Here is a 15,084-nt window from a genome sequence, read left to right on the forward strand (position 1 = left end):
GCGGGAGCAGCCACAGGACTTTTCACTTTTATTATAAAAAAATATCTTGCAAGCAGAAAAGAAAAGAAAAAAAAAAAAAAACCAAACAAAACATAGTCTGTACAAGCAGTCACATTGTCCTCAAAGCATCACCAGGTCCCCCCTCACCCCCCCGCCAGCAGCCGTGGGGCCAGCCCCATGTGTGCCCACTGCTGCAAGGCCACCTGGGTGCTGCAGGAGCCAACGCAGGGTACTGACCCCCATGCGGTGGTCCAGGGAAGGGGGCACATGGAAGACACTTGTCCCCACGGGTGGGCTGGGAGAAGCCTGCCCGGCCCCCACGGCAGAGTTTGGGGTGTGTGTGTTTAAGTCTCTTTTAAGGTCTAGGGGTCTTTACTGAGAACTCAGTCTTGACTTTGCACATCTTATTCTAGTGTTAAGTACACAGCAGTACACCCACGTACAACACAAAACATTGGGTTTAAGCTCTAAAAATTAACAGTTACATGTCAAACAGTCAAAACATGTTACACAGTACCTGCGGGGAGCTCCCGGGGGGGTGGGGGGAAGGAACTGGGCTGGCGGGGGCACCCGCAGCCCAGCCGGCGTGGAGCTGCACGCTTTGTACAAGCCTGGGGCAGCGCTGGTGGGTCCCGGTGTGGGGCAAGGCTGTGCAGAGGAAGATGATGATGATGAGGAGGAGGATGCTCTGTGCTGGTGAGCTGTACCTGGAGCCTCCCCTGGGTGACAGGACCGGGGAAAGCCCACAGCACGGGGGCTTGGCTCGCCAGCCTTCCCAGCCTCATTGGCCTTGGTGCGAGACCGAGGTCCCGCAGAAGGGACACTTGGGAAGAGAGAGGTGGACACTTAGGTCCTTCCTTTAAAGCCAGAGTTTGTTTTCCAGGCGCTGTGGCAGAGCCCCAGAAGGCAGTGTGGGGGTCCCAGCCAGTCCCTGCGGGGTCGGGGTGGCTGTGTGAAGCTGTGCAAGCCTGGCCAGGCAGTGGCATCCCCACAGGAGCGGGTGTGGAGGCACTGTCCCCATGTCCTCAGCCCAGCTGGAGCTTCCCGAGGAGCCACAGCTCCGTTGGCTTAACCCGCTTGCAGGCAAACCTGGCACATCGAGGCTGAGCGGCCCCCGTGGCTGCGGGGGGAAGGTCCCCAAGGGATTGAGCCGGCAGCCCCAGGACCAAGCTGCCCCCAAAAATCAGGTCTTTGAGGATGGGAGCTGACCCCCACAGTATTGTGGGCTCCATTTCCACCCCAAAACGCGGGTACCACAGCACATCTTCACATCACTCGGTGCTTCCAAGAAAATCCTCCCAGGAGGAGCAGGGCAGCTCCCCTTGGGGCAGGGGGTCCCGGCAGCCACTGCAGCCCTGCTCACTTCCTCGGAATCTGGACACTGGCATACTCGGAGCCGGTCTCCTCAGGTTGTGGGGCTGGCCGCTTGGGCGCCTTGCTGAGGTGCACCATGTCCAGGTCGGCGTAGGTGAGGTTGTCATCGCCATTGGGCGCCCGGCTGGTCTGGATGCAGGCATACTCCGACTGCTGGCTCATCTCCACCATCCGGCGGATGGACTTCTTCTCTTTCTCAAAGTTGAGATCCGCGTAGGTCAGGTTGTTGGGGTCAGATTCCTGCGCGAGACAGCAAGAGTTCCTCACTCAGGAGGAAGAGCGAGGAGCACCCCCGTGCCCACCCCATGCACCAAACCCAAAGCCACACGCGTCTATCTGGCTGCATCTTGACCTGAGACAGCTCGGTCTCTGCTTGTACCAGGTAAATGATGCCAGCAGCTGGCTGGGACCATCCCACAGCAATGCTTTACCCCATGGCTGCATCTTCAAATCACCAGCCACCGCTGCCACTGACAGGCTTCAGAGCCACCACTGCGATTCAAGAGCCACCCCATCCTGGTGGGAATGGGCAAGGGCCAGCGTGCCCAGCAATGCCCACGCGGGAGCTGGCAGAGGCTGGGAGGGATGGACAGATTGCTGCTGATCACGACTTCGCTCATGGCTGCGTCACCACATGCAAAATAACTCCACAAATAGCCTGGCTGGCTATCGCACAGCTGGTTCTCCAGGCAGCACAAACCCAGACTTTCCTGGGAGGAGGAGGAGGGAGGGAGGGAGGGCAAAGGCAGAAAAGATGCTGAGAAGTGGCTATCCCATCCCTGGGACAGCTTCTGCTCCCTCTTCCAGCCACAGTGTGGAGACATCGAGACGTTTCACAAGGGGAACCACCACCCTCCGCTGGAGACACCGAGGTGTTTCATGCAGGAACCACCACCCCATAGCTCCTGCCTCCGGTGTCTCCCGGCTGCTCTCCCTCCCCGGGTCCCCGGGGATTGAGCGACACACCTGGGTAGTGGCCTCGCTGCTCTTCTCCGGCTCATGTAACCTGAAAGGGGGAACAAAACACGTCAGATTGACCCTCTTCCCTAGTGATGGAGCTCTGGTGGGGGTTCAGATGGAAAACAAGGTCCTTGCAGCAGCACCCAGCAGGATGAGTCCTTGCTGGTGACTATTTGCTCACGTGCTGGTCCAGCTACATCTCTGCAGGCTGGAGACCCACCTCCCACCCACTTGTTCAGCCTCACCAAAAGCCAAATGCTTGGGTACAAGATCACCATGGTGGCAGAACCACAGGCAGGGAGACCAGCAGAGCCTGCGCTCCTGCCTTCCCTTTCACAACAAGCTTTTGGGGATCCAGCTCCATCCCAATCCCAAGGGACCCCCGTTTGTGGGCTGGAGGTGTCCAGCTCAGAGCACCTGTGGCTGTCTCAGCGACTAGAAGAGATCCGCACTTACCTAGCGGACGGCGAGCTTTTCCCTGGAGGAAGAGAAATAGTTCAGGAAAGAAAGTTCAGGAAACAACATAACCCCCCCTGCCTTCCCTGGGGCACGTGAGCCCACACACAGAGAGTGCTGCAGGAGCAGATACACATCTTTTCCCAGAGGCGAGTGCCTGCAGTTTCCTGGAGTTTCACTCCATTTACTGCAGGACTGGTTTTGGGCAGAGGGCAGGAGGTGGTCAGACATTTTGAGGGGCAAGGAACAAGCAGCACATTTGAGACTGCTCCTGGCAGGCATTGGCATGCAGCGCAACCAGGCAGAGCTTTCCCTGCAGCCTGCAAACAGCCTGGAGAGCTCTAGTCCATCCTCCCCTTTGGGCACGAGCTGCTGGCACACAGCCGTGAATTCAGAATGCAAGCACTGATGCTCGAGAGAGGGAGAAGAGGGGTCAGGAGCAGATGCTTCTCCGCCACGCACGTGGGATTCCTTACCCTTGCTCTGCTTCAGCCGGATGAGGTAAAGAATTGCAGCCACCAGCAGTGCCAGCACAGTGCAGACCACTCCCACCACGATACAGATCAGGAGCAAACTGCCTGAAACATGAATGCAAAAAGGTCACCGTGGGCCTGAAAATCCTGGTACCGAGAGCCCCTGCAGCCTTACAACTGGTGTTAGCTGGGTGATGCCGCAAGCACCGAGGACAACAGCTCAGTACCTGTCAGCATCAGACCCCCCCAGCCCTCAGTATGGGGATTTTGTGTCCTTGAAGCAGGTTCTGGTATGACTTTCTCAGGGGGGTGATATCTTACAGCCCCCTGGCAGAGAACAAATCCCAGCAGCTCTCACGCACCATTAACTGCTGAGGACTCGTCATCCATTCCCTTCCTGTCTGGAGCAGTGATCCGCAGGGTGGCCATCCTGTCAACAGGGTCCTGGGCATCATGCACCACACGGCAGGTGAATGTGGACCCGTTCTTCTCCTCCATCGCTTTCACCTCCACCACGCTATTCAGCTGGAACAAGCCCTGGGGCATCTCCACCAGTCGGGAGGTGTTCTCCACGTTCATCTCTGTCCCATTCTCCAGCCAGGTGACAACTACATTTCCTGGGTAAAACCTCTTCACATGGCAGGTGAATTTCACGGTCTTGTTCACCCCAACGGGGCTTGGCGGGTCAGCATCCACATGGACAGTGGGAGAAACTGGGAAGAGAGGCAGCGCCTGATGCACAGCGTCCCCCGGCTCCGCTGCCAGTGGGGTGCCGTGTCCCTGCCCTGGGACTCCCAGCCCCGCGGGAGCTGGACACCCTGAGCAGTGGTTCCCCCCCAGCCCTCACCTCGCAGGGCTTGGCTGAGCTGGTACGTCCCCCTCAGTGAGGCTGTCAGCGTGCGGTGCTGCACCTCGCAGATGAGCTGTGAGCGGACGTCTTCCTCCCACAGCGTCATCATCACGGTGCTGGACATGTTGTAGGAGGATTTCGTCCGCCCGGAGGTGATCTGGGGTGGCTGAGCCGAGATGGAGGTCCGATTCTTGAACCATTTCACGCTGATGTTCTCAGGGAAGAACCCTCCGGCCGTGCAGGTGAAAGGCACCAATTCCCCCGGCCCCACTCTGTGGCCAGGCCCGGACACGAGCGGGTGGGTGGGTTTGGCTGCGGGGAGAAGCGTGGGGCCGTCAGAGTGGGCTCTCCCCTGCCCCGCATGGCCCCGGGGCTGCAGGCAGAGGGGTCTCCCACAGGGACACGGATGCACCCAGGGATGGTCCACAGGACCCACTCCTGGGACCAGCACCCAAGCCCCTTCCCCATCCTCACAAGCCCCGAGCAGAGCCCACCAGGCTGGGCTGGGCTGTGCCGGGAGCAGCACCCAGCAGGGCTGCTTCCCACCGGGAGCTGCCCTGGGAGCCCCACTCACCAAGTACGGACACCTCTGTGCCATTTCCACGCTGTAACACCTCCTCAGCAGCTGACACTGATTTGCGGAACTTCACGCAGTAATAGGTGCCGGCATCCTCGGGTTGAACATCCCTGATGTGGATGGTGTGTACTGTGTCGGACCCATCCACTGCCCTTGTCACGCGGGGGAAGGAGCCCGTCTGCTCATAGATGGTCTGGTTCTCACTGCCCCAGCCCTTCAGCCACTTCACGGGGCCAGGGGGACTGAGAGGGGATGTGGTGCAGATGAGGGTGAGTGTCTCTCCTGCTTTCACCGACACCTTGTCCTGGGGCTGCTGCAGCTCGAAGCCCAGAGTTGTCTGGGCACCCACACCTGGGGAAAAAAGAGACAGAGCCTAAGCCGGGCACTGCACCCCCAGCCCAGCTCCCCACCATCCCTTCCTGGCCACGGGACAGACTGCACACACAGCATGGACCACGGGTGATGGGGCTGTGCCAGCAGTCCCCGGGAGAGGCTGCGGTTACGGCTGCAGGCACAGACCTCTGCCCCCAGGTCTCACCAGCGGAGCCAGCCAGAGCTTTGCTAGATGGCCACATATCGTGCTCCGTACAGCTCAAAATCTCGAGCAAATCCCAGCTGCCCACGCCTGCCGGCACACTATGCTGCCTCCCAGGGCTGCTCGGCTTCGTCAGTCTGAAGGAAGCAAGGGCATGAAAACACTCCAAAAAGCAAGCTCCCCCTGCAGACGCAACACCGCATTTTCTGCGCCGAGCCTGTCCCATTTCTGCACTGAATCCAAGCCCCGATGCGCTCCAGCGGAGCACAGCCATTAGCCGAAGCCAGTGCCAGTCATGCAGCCGCCATTCCTGCTTGTCACCGACAGAGGAGAGCAGTCCCCTTCGAAGCATCTCAGAAACGCAGCTCCCTGACCCAGCCGACCGTGTTTCACCTCCCCACCGCCAACAGAAAGTACCCCCTCACCTACGCACCCCATGGTTGCCGATGCTCCTTCCCCCATGCACAGTCAAGGCAGGGAGAAACTCCTGAGCTCTCCAGGAAAACCACAGGGGCTCTGCTCTCCACAGGCAATACCAAAAATCCACCTGGGGTGGACCCACAGCCAGCACCGGGGGTCCGAGCTCACTGCCGTGCAGGAGAGATGCTCTGGGAGCCGGCTGGCTCAGCCCCGGGGGACCCAGTGATGCTGCTGCTTCCTAAAACCAGCTGGAGCAGCAGAGACAGCCACCCCCTAGCCTACGCAGCTCATCAAGGGATTCATTTTGGCAACACCATGCCGATATAGTTATTGCGACTGAATTGAACGAGATTTCAATCCAGGTCACTGCTTGAAGGAACATTTTTAAGCAACGCGGGAGCACGACCTAAAATCTGCCTGCTGATAACAGGGGCCAGGCACTGCTGACTGCTGCAGTCCCAGAGCTGGCAAGTGGGACGCAGAAAGGGTGTCAGGGTCATGCAGGGACCCCCGTATGTTTGAGCGGGTAACTCCTGCTGCAGCTGAGCGGTGCTGGGAGCTCATGGACCAGCGTCCCAGGAGGGTGGGAGCTGCATCAGCGCATTCAGCTCTTCAGCCTTGCTGGCTGAGGGGCTCCAGCTGCACCCCACATCTCTCACACCAGAAAAACCCAGGGATGTAACTCCTGTGAAGGCTGCCCTTGGTACTTCCACAGCCTCCCCCGCTGTAACTGTCCCCAGGATGGGACAAAATCCTTGGCTGGATGCTCCCAGGAGGACCCGCTGTAGGACAAGCTGCTCTGACCTCTCCCGGCCACGGCTGGCTCCCACCGAGCCGGGAGAGGATTTTTGGCAGCTGTTAATCCCTTCTGACTTCCAGGGGTATTTAGTGTATCCACAGATGTTCTCAGTCTCTGTGCAATTACTCGATCTTGATGGCCAAAGTTACCAGGAGCACAGTTTCTCCAGCTTGCTCAAGTTAAAGGCTTTTTGCCCAGGGCATTAGTCTGCTGCATCCCCAGCACAGGCTGATGCTCACAACTGAAAGCGTCAGCCCTTCGAAGTCACATCAAGGCTAATGCCGTAGCAGTGCTCGACACCGTGACAAGTTTGTCCCGCAAGACAAGCATGGAAGGAGAGAAACCTGGCTTGCATCACATCCGAGCGTATCATCCAGGCTGATCCTTGGTCTTGCATCCGAGCAGCAATGGTCTGGGCTTCTGCAAGGTGAGCCCGTGTTTCTTGGGTGACAACTGAATGCAGAGGAGCAGCCCCGGAGCAGAGCCCCTGCCCTCGGTGGGGGCTGATGTACCCCATGTGCAGAGCATGGCAGTGACACAGGGCACACAGCGCTGGCTCCGCTGCTGCAGCATCTCCTGAGCTTCTCCATCGCCTGCTGCCCCCGGACCTTTCGCAAGAGGTGGTTGAGAAACGCGTAGAGGAAGTTTAGAAGTACAGAAGCATCATCTGCCTCTCACTAAGCACCCGCATGGAGACATGACTGCTCTGGCCACAGGGACCCGGCACCCCCAGACACCCACTGCACAGACCCCCAGGCCCCTTTGGATGCCCAGGGCGGCCACTTTGTTAATTGCTCGCTCCACCAAGTTGGGCAAATGAAGCCACATTGCCTCACTGCTCATTAGAGCAGGGGGTTGGCAACCGGGTCCCCTCCCAGCCACAGGGGGTCTGCACCCAATGATGAACATGTTGTTCACCATTCCCCTCTGCAATCCTGCCCAAGAGACCGCTGCAGGGTGGTGGCCCCCCATTTCCCCTGTAGGGTCCCCCACGCCAGGGAGAGCTGCTCTGCTCAGATGGGCCAGCGCCACCTCGCCCAGGCAAGCCCACCCCAGCCTGCAGCGAGCCCAGTGCTTCCTCTTCATCCTCCTTCTCTCCATCTGTCCATCTCCCTGCAAGGCACGCACTGTACCGGAGGGGAGAGAGACAGGGAAAAGCACCTGCTTTGGGGTCCAGGAGCTGACCCCAACACCAGAGCATGGTCAGGGTGAGCAGCTCAGCTCCAAAGCTCATTTCTTGGTTGCAGTGATGGGATCTCAGAGCCGCATCCACAAAAGCACTGGGCAGTTAAACCGAGCACGGCTAGGCTGTAGTTCACTGCCACCTCGGCACAACGTCCCTGCCTTCCTGGGGACACAGGGATTTGTTTCTACCTCTCCAAGAGCCCAGGTTTGCAGCCAGGCTGGCGATGGTCTCTGTGCATCTCACCCTGCCGAGCCCACATCACCCCCTCACCAGGCAGCAGCGTGTGAGCCCCCCGCCCCGCTCCCCGTGAGGAAGGATTTACAGGCAGGGCACTCGCTGTTGTCCAGTGACAGGCTGCCAGAGGTGCTGCTGCGGCGGCGCCACCACTGCACGGGGCTTTTTTCATGGTGCTGCTACTCCCAAAGTGGTCCCAAGAGCAGCCAGAGAACAAAAGACCTTCGTGCTACCTCCGGTGCCACTTCCCTGGCAGCCCTCAGTCTCTTGGTCACTGCAGAAAACACTGCACGGCTTTAGGGAGCCTCTCAGATAGGGCTAAAACGTGGCTTTTTAGTATTTTTCCATATATTCTGCTGCAAGCCACCATGCTACTTTAGAGACTTTCACACGCAGCTCTGCTGGGCCGGTGCTCCCATTCACCCCATCCAGAGATGGCAGGACATCCTGCAAACATCCTGTCCCTGCACCCCATCCAGGGTTTGCAGGACACCTATCGTACATGAGCTTCAGCCATGATATGCCCCGTTAACACCACGCTCCCTTAACGAGACCTGCTCACACCTCCTACCCAAGGAGTCTGGGCCAGACCACCCAACTTCTCCACCTGCCTACCCTGCACCAGCACCAACCTGACTCATTGTGTGCTCAGAAGCACCTCCAAACTCCAGCAGCAGCCTGCAGAGCAACGCGCCCCCCTTCCTCCCCCCACGATGGGAAAACACAAAGGGGAAGTTGATAGAAAACCCCAGAATATGCAAGTTAGAAAATGCAAAGTTTCCACTGAAGCTTCTCTCCTCCCTTCCCCCTGAATGCAGCTTCTCCTTTGCACCCAGGAGAAGATGTCTCTCCTCCTTTCCCTTTCTGGGTGCTCACCCCGAGGAGCAATGGGGCCAGAAGCCTGGCCAAGCCCCCTCCCAGCAGGTATTTACCAGCAGCACACGTGAGACTCGGACCCTCACGACGTGCTGGTGCACCGGGAGCAGGATGCGGGGTGTCTTCGTGCTGCAAACACGTGGGGGACACCACGATTTCTCACGGCGAGCACCGGTTCAGTGCAGACCCGCTTCCCACCTGCACGTTCACCGTGCCGCCCGACGATGCTATTTTCTTAGACTTCGATTTCAAACCACCTGGAGTCGGAGCGCAATCCTTTTGCCACCAAGAGCAAGGGGAGTCCAGGTGCTCCGACCCCGTGATCTGCTTTATTCTACACTCCAGAATGAGCAAAGTGTTTTAGAGCCCTGAAAAATCGTCACCTGACAATTCCCACGTAGGTGGGAGCACCCTCCCAACTCAGGCTGTGCAGAGCCTCCCTCCTGTTATTCGGTTTGATCCTGTTATTCAATTTAAGTTGAGAGCAAAATAATCCCCAGCTCTCCCATGGTGGTGCAAGTTTTCCGTCGCGGTGACACATATTTTTTTTTTTTTTTCTTTTCTATATTCCACCTTTTGAAGTATTTGATACTGAACAGATTGCAAGAGGCCGGGGTTTAATTCAGGAGAGGCTGCTTGGATGCTTCCTGATAAAAATAGATTTTTTTTCCCCTTCCGAAGGAGCCAGTTAAGGAGCTCCGGGATGGTGAGGGAAGGGCCGCGTGCTCCAGAAACAACGTGCAGCTGGTCACCGGCATCCGGAGCCCCACGGTCACTCGCTGAAGGAACGGGCCGACGGGCAAGAGAAGCCCCAAAATAATCCTGTTGGAATTTCACCTGCAGCAGGGCTGCCCGTGGGGGAAACTAACAGGTGCTGCCTATAAAAAGGGGCCTGGAATCTGCAGTTCGGGGGAAGACACAAGAAAAGAGACCCCGGGGTAGCTGTTGAGAGCTATGCAGATCCCAGAGCAGCTCAGGGACGCTTATAGTAAAGGCTATATTTTACATACGTGACATCAGAGGAAGCCTCGGATCACACGCAGCCACCATTTGCAAGCTTCCCTCCTACAGCATTAGCAGAAATTCAGCTTGAAAGCCAGAGCCCCACGACCAAACAGATTTCCTCTTTAGAGCAGGCTCCTGGAAGCAGAGTTAAACCCTGCGTTGAGAAACGCCTGCACAGCAGGGTTTTCTGCACGGCGCAGATTTTGCAACGGGGCTTTGCAATCCAGCTTCCCAGCATCTCGCTCCTCTTTGCCCTACAGGAAGATCTCCTGCAGGATCTTCCCTTTTCCCCTTTGCTTCTGCAGAAGCGCCGTCGAAGCAGCCGCCTTCCGGCAGCGGGAGCCTGGGCCAGCTCTTCTGGAGTTCAGGCTTCGTTCGAGCCATGGCCCAGGAGGGTTCACCACAGGGTCTCCACCACATGGAAAAAAAAGAATATAAAGATCTGCACGCTTGCACCTGAAATCAGGGACGCAAACCACCTCCCAACCCAGGGCTTTCTGCCCCAGGACGGTTCTTTTCCTAAGGCTGGCTTGGAAAAATGGGGTTCTTCCTCCAAGGCCACGTTTAATTAAACTCAAGAGCTTTGCTGGAGCCATTCTTTCGTGGCAGGAAATCGCAACAGTTCACTGAGAAGCTGCGCTCGTCGCCAAAGCCTTCTTGGCTTTCAGCAACCGGGAGTTTTCAGCTTGGGGCCAACACTTCTCAGTTGTGATCAGGCAACTCAAAGCAATGAGTGTTGTGCTGAAAGCATTTGCTTTCTGCTCAAGTTTGTGCTCAACTCTCTGCCCAAGTAAAGCTTCAACAGTAAATATTTCCAGTGGGTTTGGAAGAGCACGGCTTTCCCCCACGCGGGATGGTGTTTCACCTGTGTGGGAGCCTGGGCCGGGCTATTTGAAGTGGGGTCTGGCAGGAAGGTGTGAAATTTGGTCAGACCAGGCAAAAAAACTCAGCAGCAAGATGCTCCTCAACAGGCATTGCTATTGCCCCAGGAGGTTTGCGCAAAAAATACCCATCCCTCCCCGGAGGCGCAGCCAGCGCCGGGCGGGAAGGAGAGCCATTCCTTCGCAATACGAACCGAAATGAACAGCGCTGAAACGAAACATCTTAGAAACGAAACATCCTTGAAAGCAGCAGCCACCACAGGGCTTCGTTCCTGGTGGGGCAAGAAACTTCCCACTGCTCACGAGGGAAGGGAAACAGCCAGGGAGCGGTGCACGCCCCAGTCGTCCCTTCTCATGCTGCATCCCCAAACCCCAGGGAGGGCTGGGGCACACATGGGGCCAACAGCAGGAGCCCGAGGTGACCCATGGCCAGCGCTCACAGCAGGGCCGGGTGGTGCAAGGTGCCTGGGAGGATGGTGCAATCCCACCGCTTTGGTGCTCAACAGTTGGGTAGAGCAGCAAGAACCGCATACTGTCGGAGGTAAGGCAGGGGGGTAGCAAGAAAAACAAGTTCCCAGCAGAGGGGGCAGGTAACCCTCACCAGAGCCTCCCCTTGCCCGCTCCACCATCCTCCCCATCTCTGGGCAGCTTCCGAGTGGGAATTTTGGGCTGCTTGCAGAGATTTGCCTCTCGCATAGCTGGCAAGGGGTGCCAGCAAATGGGTGGAAACAACATGCCTCTTCATGTCCCTGCCTCATTCCCTCGTCTTGCTGGTAAGGGGAATGTCTGCCTTGAAGTTTGCTCCTGGAGGAGCAGCCGGGCCAGGGCCCCGCGGAATCCCCTCTGCCATCGCCGCGCTCTAGGTCATCTCATGGAAAGGTCAAACCAAACGTGCGCGGCGAGACAGCATCATGTCGCGCTCGGGAGGTGTGCGGCAGAGGGGCAGCAGAGAGGAGAGAGGAGGATGGAAGGGAAAGAGGAGGAAAAAAAAAAAACAAACCAAACCAACCCCCCAAAAAACCCCAAAACCAAACCAAAACAACAAAAAGCGCCAAACCATTAACAGAAGAGCAGGGTGGCAGGAGCGGGAGAACCCGTGGCGGGTCGGAGCCATGTCTTACCTGGCCATCCGCGCAGGAACAGCAGCACCAGGCAGGTCAGCGACCAGGCGACACGGCCGGGGCCCCGGGGCAGCGGCTCCATCCTCCCCGGGTTCTGGGAAGCAGAGATTTAGAGCGGCTTCAGAGCGCGGCTGCGGGCTCCCAATCGCAGCTGGAGAAGGAAATCGCTCTTCTCAGCCCCAAAATGAGGAAGGAGGGCTGGGCTCCCCGCCTCTCCCCCCCCGCTCCCCGCCACCCCCACTACCAAACCCCCCCCCCCTCCACACCGGGCTGCGGGCACACGCACACGCGCGGCCCCGCCACCGCCGCCCGTGAGCACCGACCTGGCGGGGCCCCGGGCGGGCGCATGCCCCGGTGGCAAGCGGAGCCGCGCCTGCTCCCCCCCCCCCCCCCCCCCGCCGCGCCGCCTCCGTTGCCGTGGCACCGGGGCGGGATGGGGCCGGCCCTGGCTCGGAGACCACCCCCCCCCCACCCCCACCCCCCCCTCCGCCCACCTCCCGCTTCCCCGGCTGCGGGGGCGAAGCCAGCACCGCCCGGCCCGGAGCAAACTTGCTTTTGTAATGTCACCTCGGTGTTGCCCGGTGTGCTGCTGCCTTAAGGTGGACTTGGGTGACACCCCCTGAGCCCGTCCCGCGACTCCCGGGGGGGGGTCGAAGGGGTGCCCGGCTCCCCCCCCCCGGGCAAGCAGGAAGCACCCAGGGCAAGCAGGACACTGTGCCGGGCGGAGGAAGGATGGTTCAGTGGCCCCAGTGCTCGTCCAGGGCTGCGAGGAGGGTGGCTGAGGTCCCCCCACTTGCCACAGGCTTCCTGTGCTAGGATCGGGATGTCCATGGCTTCGGCACAGCCACAGCACGCAGCCCAGCATCCCTGCTCTGGAACTGGGAGGAAAACACAGGGGTGCTGGGGTGGGGGGCACACAGCTTTGGGGCTCCTTAACACACAGGACATTTTGTCCCACCCAAGGGACCATGCAGGGCCAGCAGCTGAGCCCAAGGCAGAGGCACAAGTGGCATTTTGGAGGTGCCATGGGACCAGGACAGCTCAGGCCTGACAGAGCAAGGAGGGGACTCTGGTGCAGCACAGGCAGATGAAGGGTGGATGGGGAAGGAAGGGAGAGACCTGCACCCCTTTCTTGCAGGGGGGGCATCCTTGAATCACACCCCGGGAGCGTGGGGACATCCCTGTGACATCCCTCAGCAGGGGAATGGGCTTAGTGGGAGCCCATCTGAGGGGGAGCGGCAAGATCCTGAGGATGAGGCAGCTGAGATGGGGCTGAGGGAGGGCATGGAGGAGGAAGGTGCCTGGACATGAGGATTCACGGGATGCATGTCCCTGCACTGTCCTGCTCCTCCCTGACACAAAGTCCTTCCCAGAGGATGCACAAGGACATTCTCCACTATCTGTGCCTGCTGCAGCTTCTCCCACCAGCCGTGGGCACTTCAGCAAGGCCAGGACAGGGACCAGCTTGTTTCCCCGTGCCCTGCGAGGGCACAGTCACCTGCAGCCAGACCTGATGCTGGCAGCTCCCAGCGGGACCTCCAGTAGGTCCCAAAACCACCCTGCCTACCCAGGGATGGGGCAGACGCTCTGCAGAGCGGGGCTCCCAGCCCCAGCCACCCACCCCACAGCATCCCCAGCAGCGCAGATCACACCCAACTGCTCTCCCACGCCAGGCTGGTCCCCGAGGGCACCATCAGGTGCCATGCCATGCCAGCGGACCGGCTGCCGGCTCCCTCTTCCCCCCCCCACCCCCCCCCCCCCTCAAGGCAGCCGCTGGGGCTGTCGGCTTTATTTAGAGCTTCGCATAAACAAACACCAAAGATATCTGAAGTGACTTGGCACCATCAATCTGCGCACGGCGTCAGCCTGCGCCGCGTTCCCGTCCCCGTCAGCCTCCCCCTCGGCCCCAGCTACACCCATGTGTTGCATCCAGCCTTAATTTAGCTCCCTTCACTGCTGGGAGCCGGGATCGGCCTCCCCAGGCATCTGCACTGCATGCCCCCCCCCTCCCCATCCCTCAGGGAGCACCCCCAGCAGCTGGAGGCTGCGGCCAGCGCTGCTCCTGCTGTAAAATAATTTGTGGCCAGCGCTGCTCCTGGGGAGCCCGGAGCAGCCGTTGTTTTTATTTCCCCTTTGCACAGCTGGCGAGGACGTGAGCAAGCGGCAGGGACCCGGAGGAGGCGTGGGGTCTGGCCTTTGGCCTTTTGCACATGCAGCGCGGCGTGGAAATAAATAATCCGTATGCAGAGGGATGGGATGTGGGATTAACGGGGGTTTGTGGAAACCTCGCAGCTACACTGCCGCTGGGCATCGCATCCCACCCAGCCCCGGCCTGGGAGCAGGCACCCAGCAAGAGGGAAGGTGCTGGGGACGCGCCGCAGCCGCTCGCAGCCACTTCCCTGGTTATTTTTAAAATGGAAGCACAGTTCCTGGAGGCCTGGCTGACTGCAGCCTGTCTGGGCTGTTCTCCCGCTCGGCGTTGAAGGTTCAGACAACCTGTTTCAAGGCGATTACAAAGCGGAGACAGCCCGTACGTACGCAAGCAGCCACCGCAGAGCGCTCGGGAAGGAAAAGTTAGAGCTTATAAAAAGCTCCGTGCAAGAGAAGGTAGCGCGGCAGAGCAGATGGTGCAGCGTGAGCTTCCCGGCAAGAGCTGCTATTGCTCCCCATTAGGAAGCATATGGGCAGGCTCAGCTGCCTCCCCTCCTGCCCACAGTCCTTCCACTCGGCATCGCTCCAACACGGGGGGTTTGGGGGAGCCAGCCTGGGAGGGCAACCCCTGCCCCATGGGCTGGCAACGAACCCTGGGGGGGGTGGGGAGGGGGGGGAAGGAGAGGAGCGCTGGGCTCCTTCTCACACCCGAGAGGGAGCGAGAGCGCAGCATTTCGGGAGGCACAATGCCATCGTTAGCAGCTTCCTCCTGCTCCCAACACCCACGGCGAGCAGGAGGCTGCCGCACCGTTCGGCAGGGCGGGCAGCGCTGCCAGGATCCCTGTGCTGCCAGCGGGCAGCCGGGCTGCCCTCGCTTTTGCGGCACCTTCACGCTTCAGTTTAAAACCGCTGCACCCGCAGGGATGGTTTTGGGGGGGGGTGGGGGCCGGGTCTCCCGGGGGGGACCACACAGCAGCCAGCATGGGGGCTGGGGGTAGCCTTTTAGCAGAGCTTTTCAAGAATAGGTTGATTTTCACAGCTCTGAGGCACGATGTGGAACTTGAATCACGCTGTCTGCACCCTTTTTGGGGAAGGCACATGCTCTGGCCAGGCTCACCCGCCCCCGCAGGCTTGGGCGCTGTGGTTCCCTTCCTGGGGACACACGCTCCAGCCGGCGACGTCACTG

General features: G+C 59.5%; 1 protein-coding gene across 2 annotated transcripts; it reads right to left on the reverse strand.

Annotated features, from left to right (window-relative positions):
* Positions 1 to 11,898, reverse strand: LOC141470653 (tyrosine-protein phosphatase non-receptor type substrate 1-like). Of its 2 annotated transcripts, none has more exons than XM_074156804.1 (8): positions 11,748 to 11,898; positions 4,688 to 5,041; positions 4,111 to 4,425; positions 3,626 to 3,976; positions 3,267 to 3,368; positions 2,791 to 2,812; positions 2,341 to 2,380; positions 1 to 1,614 (listed from the first exon to the last, which is right to left on the reverse strand). In XM_074156804.1, exons 1-8 carry the CDS (start codon positions 11,827 to 11,829, stop codon positions 1,360 to 1,362), a joined length of 1,521 nt encoding a protein of 506 aa, XP_074012905.1. In that variant the 5' UTR covers positions 11,830 to 11,898; the 3' UTR covers positions 1 to 1,359. The 2 variants fall into 2 exon arrangements, with proteins under 2 accessions (XP_074012905.1, XP_074012906.1); XM_074156805.1 differs by having other exon boundaries at positions 3,267 to 3,364; positions 3,643 to 3,976; positions 11,748 to 11,829.
* Between the last annotated feature and the right edge of the window lie 3,186 nt (positions 11,899 to 15,084).

The sequence above is a fragment of the Numenius arquata genome, chromosome 12 (assembly GCF_964106895.1).
Source record: "Numenius arquata chromosome 12, bNumArq3.hap1.1, whole genome shotgun sequence".
NCBI classification, from domain to species: domain Eukaryota; kingdom Metazoa; phylum Chordata; class Aves; order Charadriiformes; family Scolopacidae; genus Numenius; species Numenius arquata.

Bases quoted from the DNA above. Each gene is read 5' to 3' on its own strand.
- LOC141470653 (XM_074156804.1), bottom strand. From the start codon at position 11,829: ATGGAGCCGCTGCCCCGGGGCCCCGGCCGTGTCGCCTGGTCGCTGACC. The intron at 3,369-3,625 runs GTGCGTGAGAGC...TTCATGTTTCAG, and splicing joins CGAGTCCTCAGCAGTTAATG to GCAGTTTGCTCCTGATCTGT. The intron at 2,813-3,266 runs GTAAGGAATCCC...CTCTTCCTCCAG, and splicing joins CCGGCTGAAGCAGAGCAAGG to GGAAAAGCTCGCCGTCCGCT.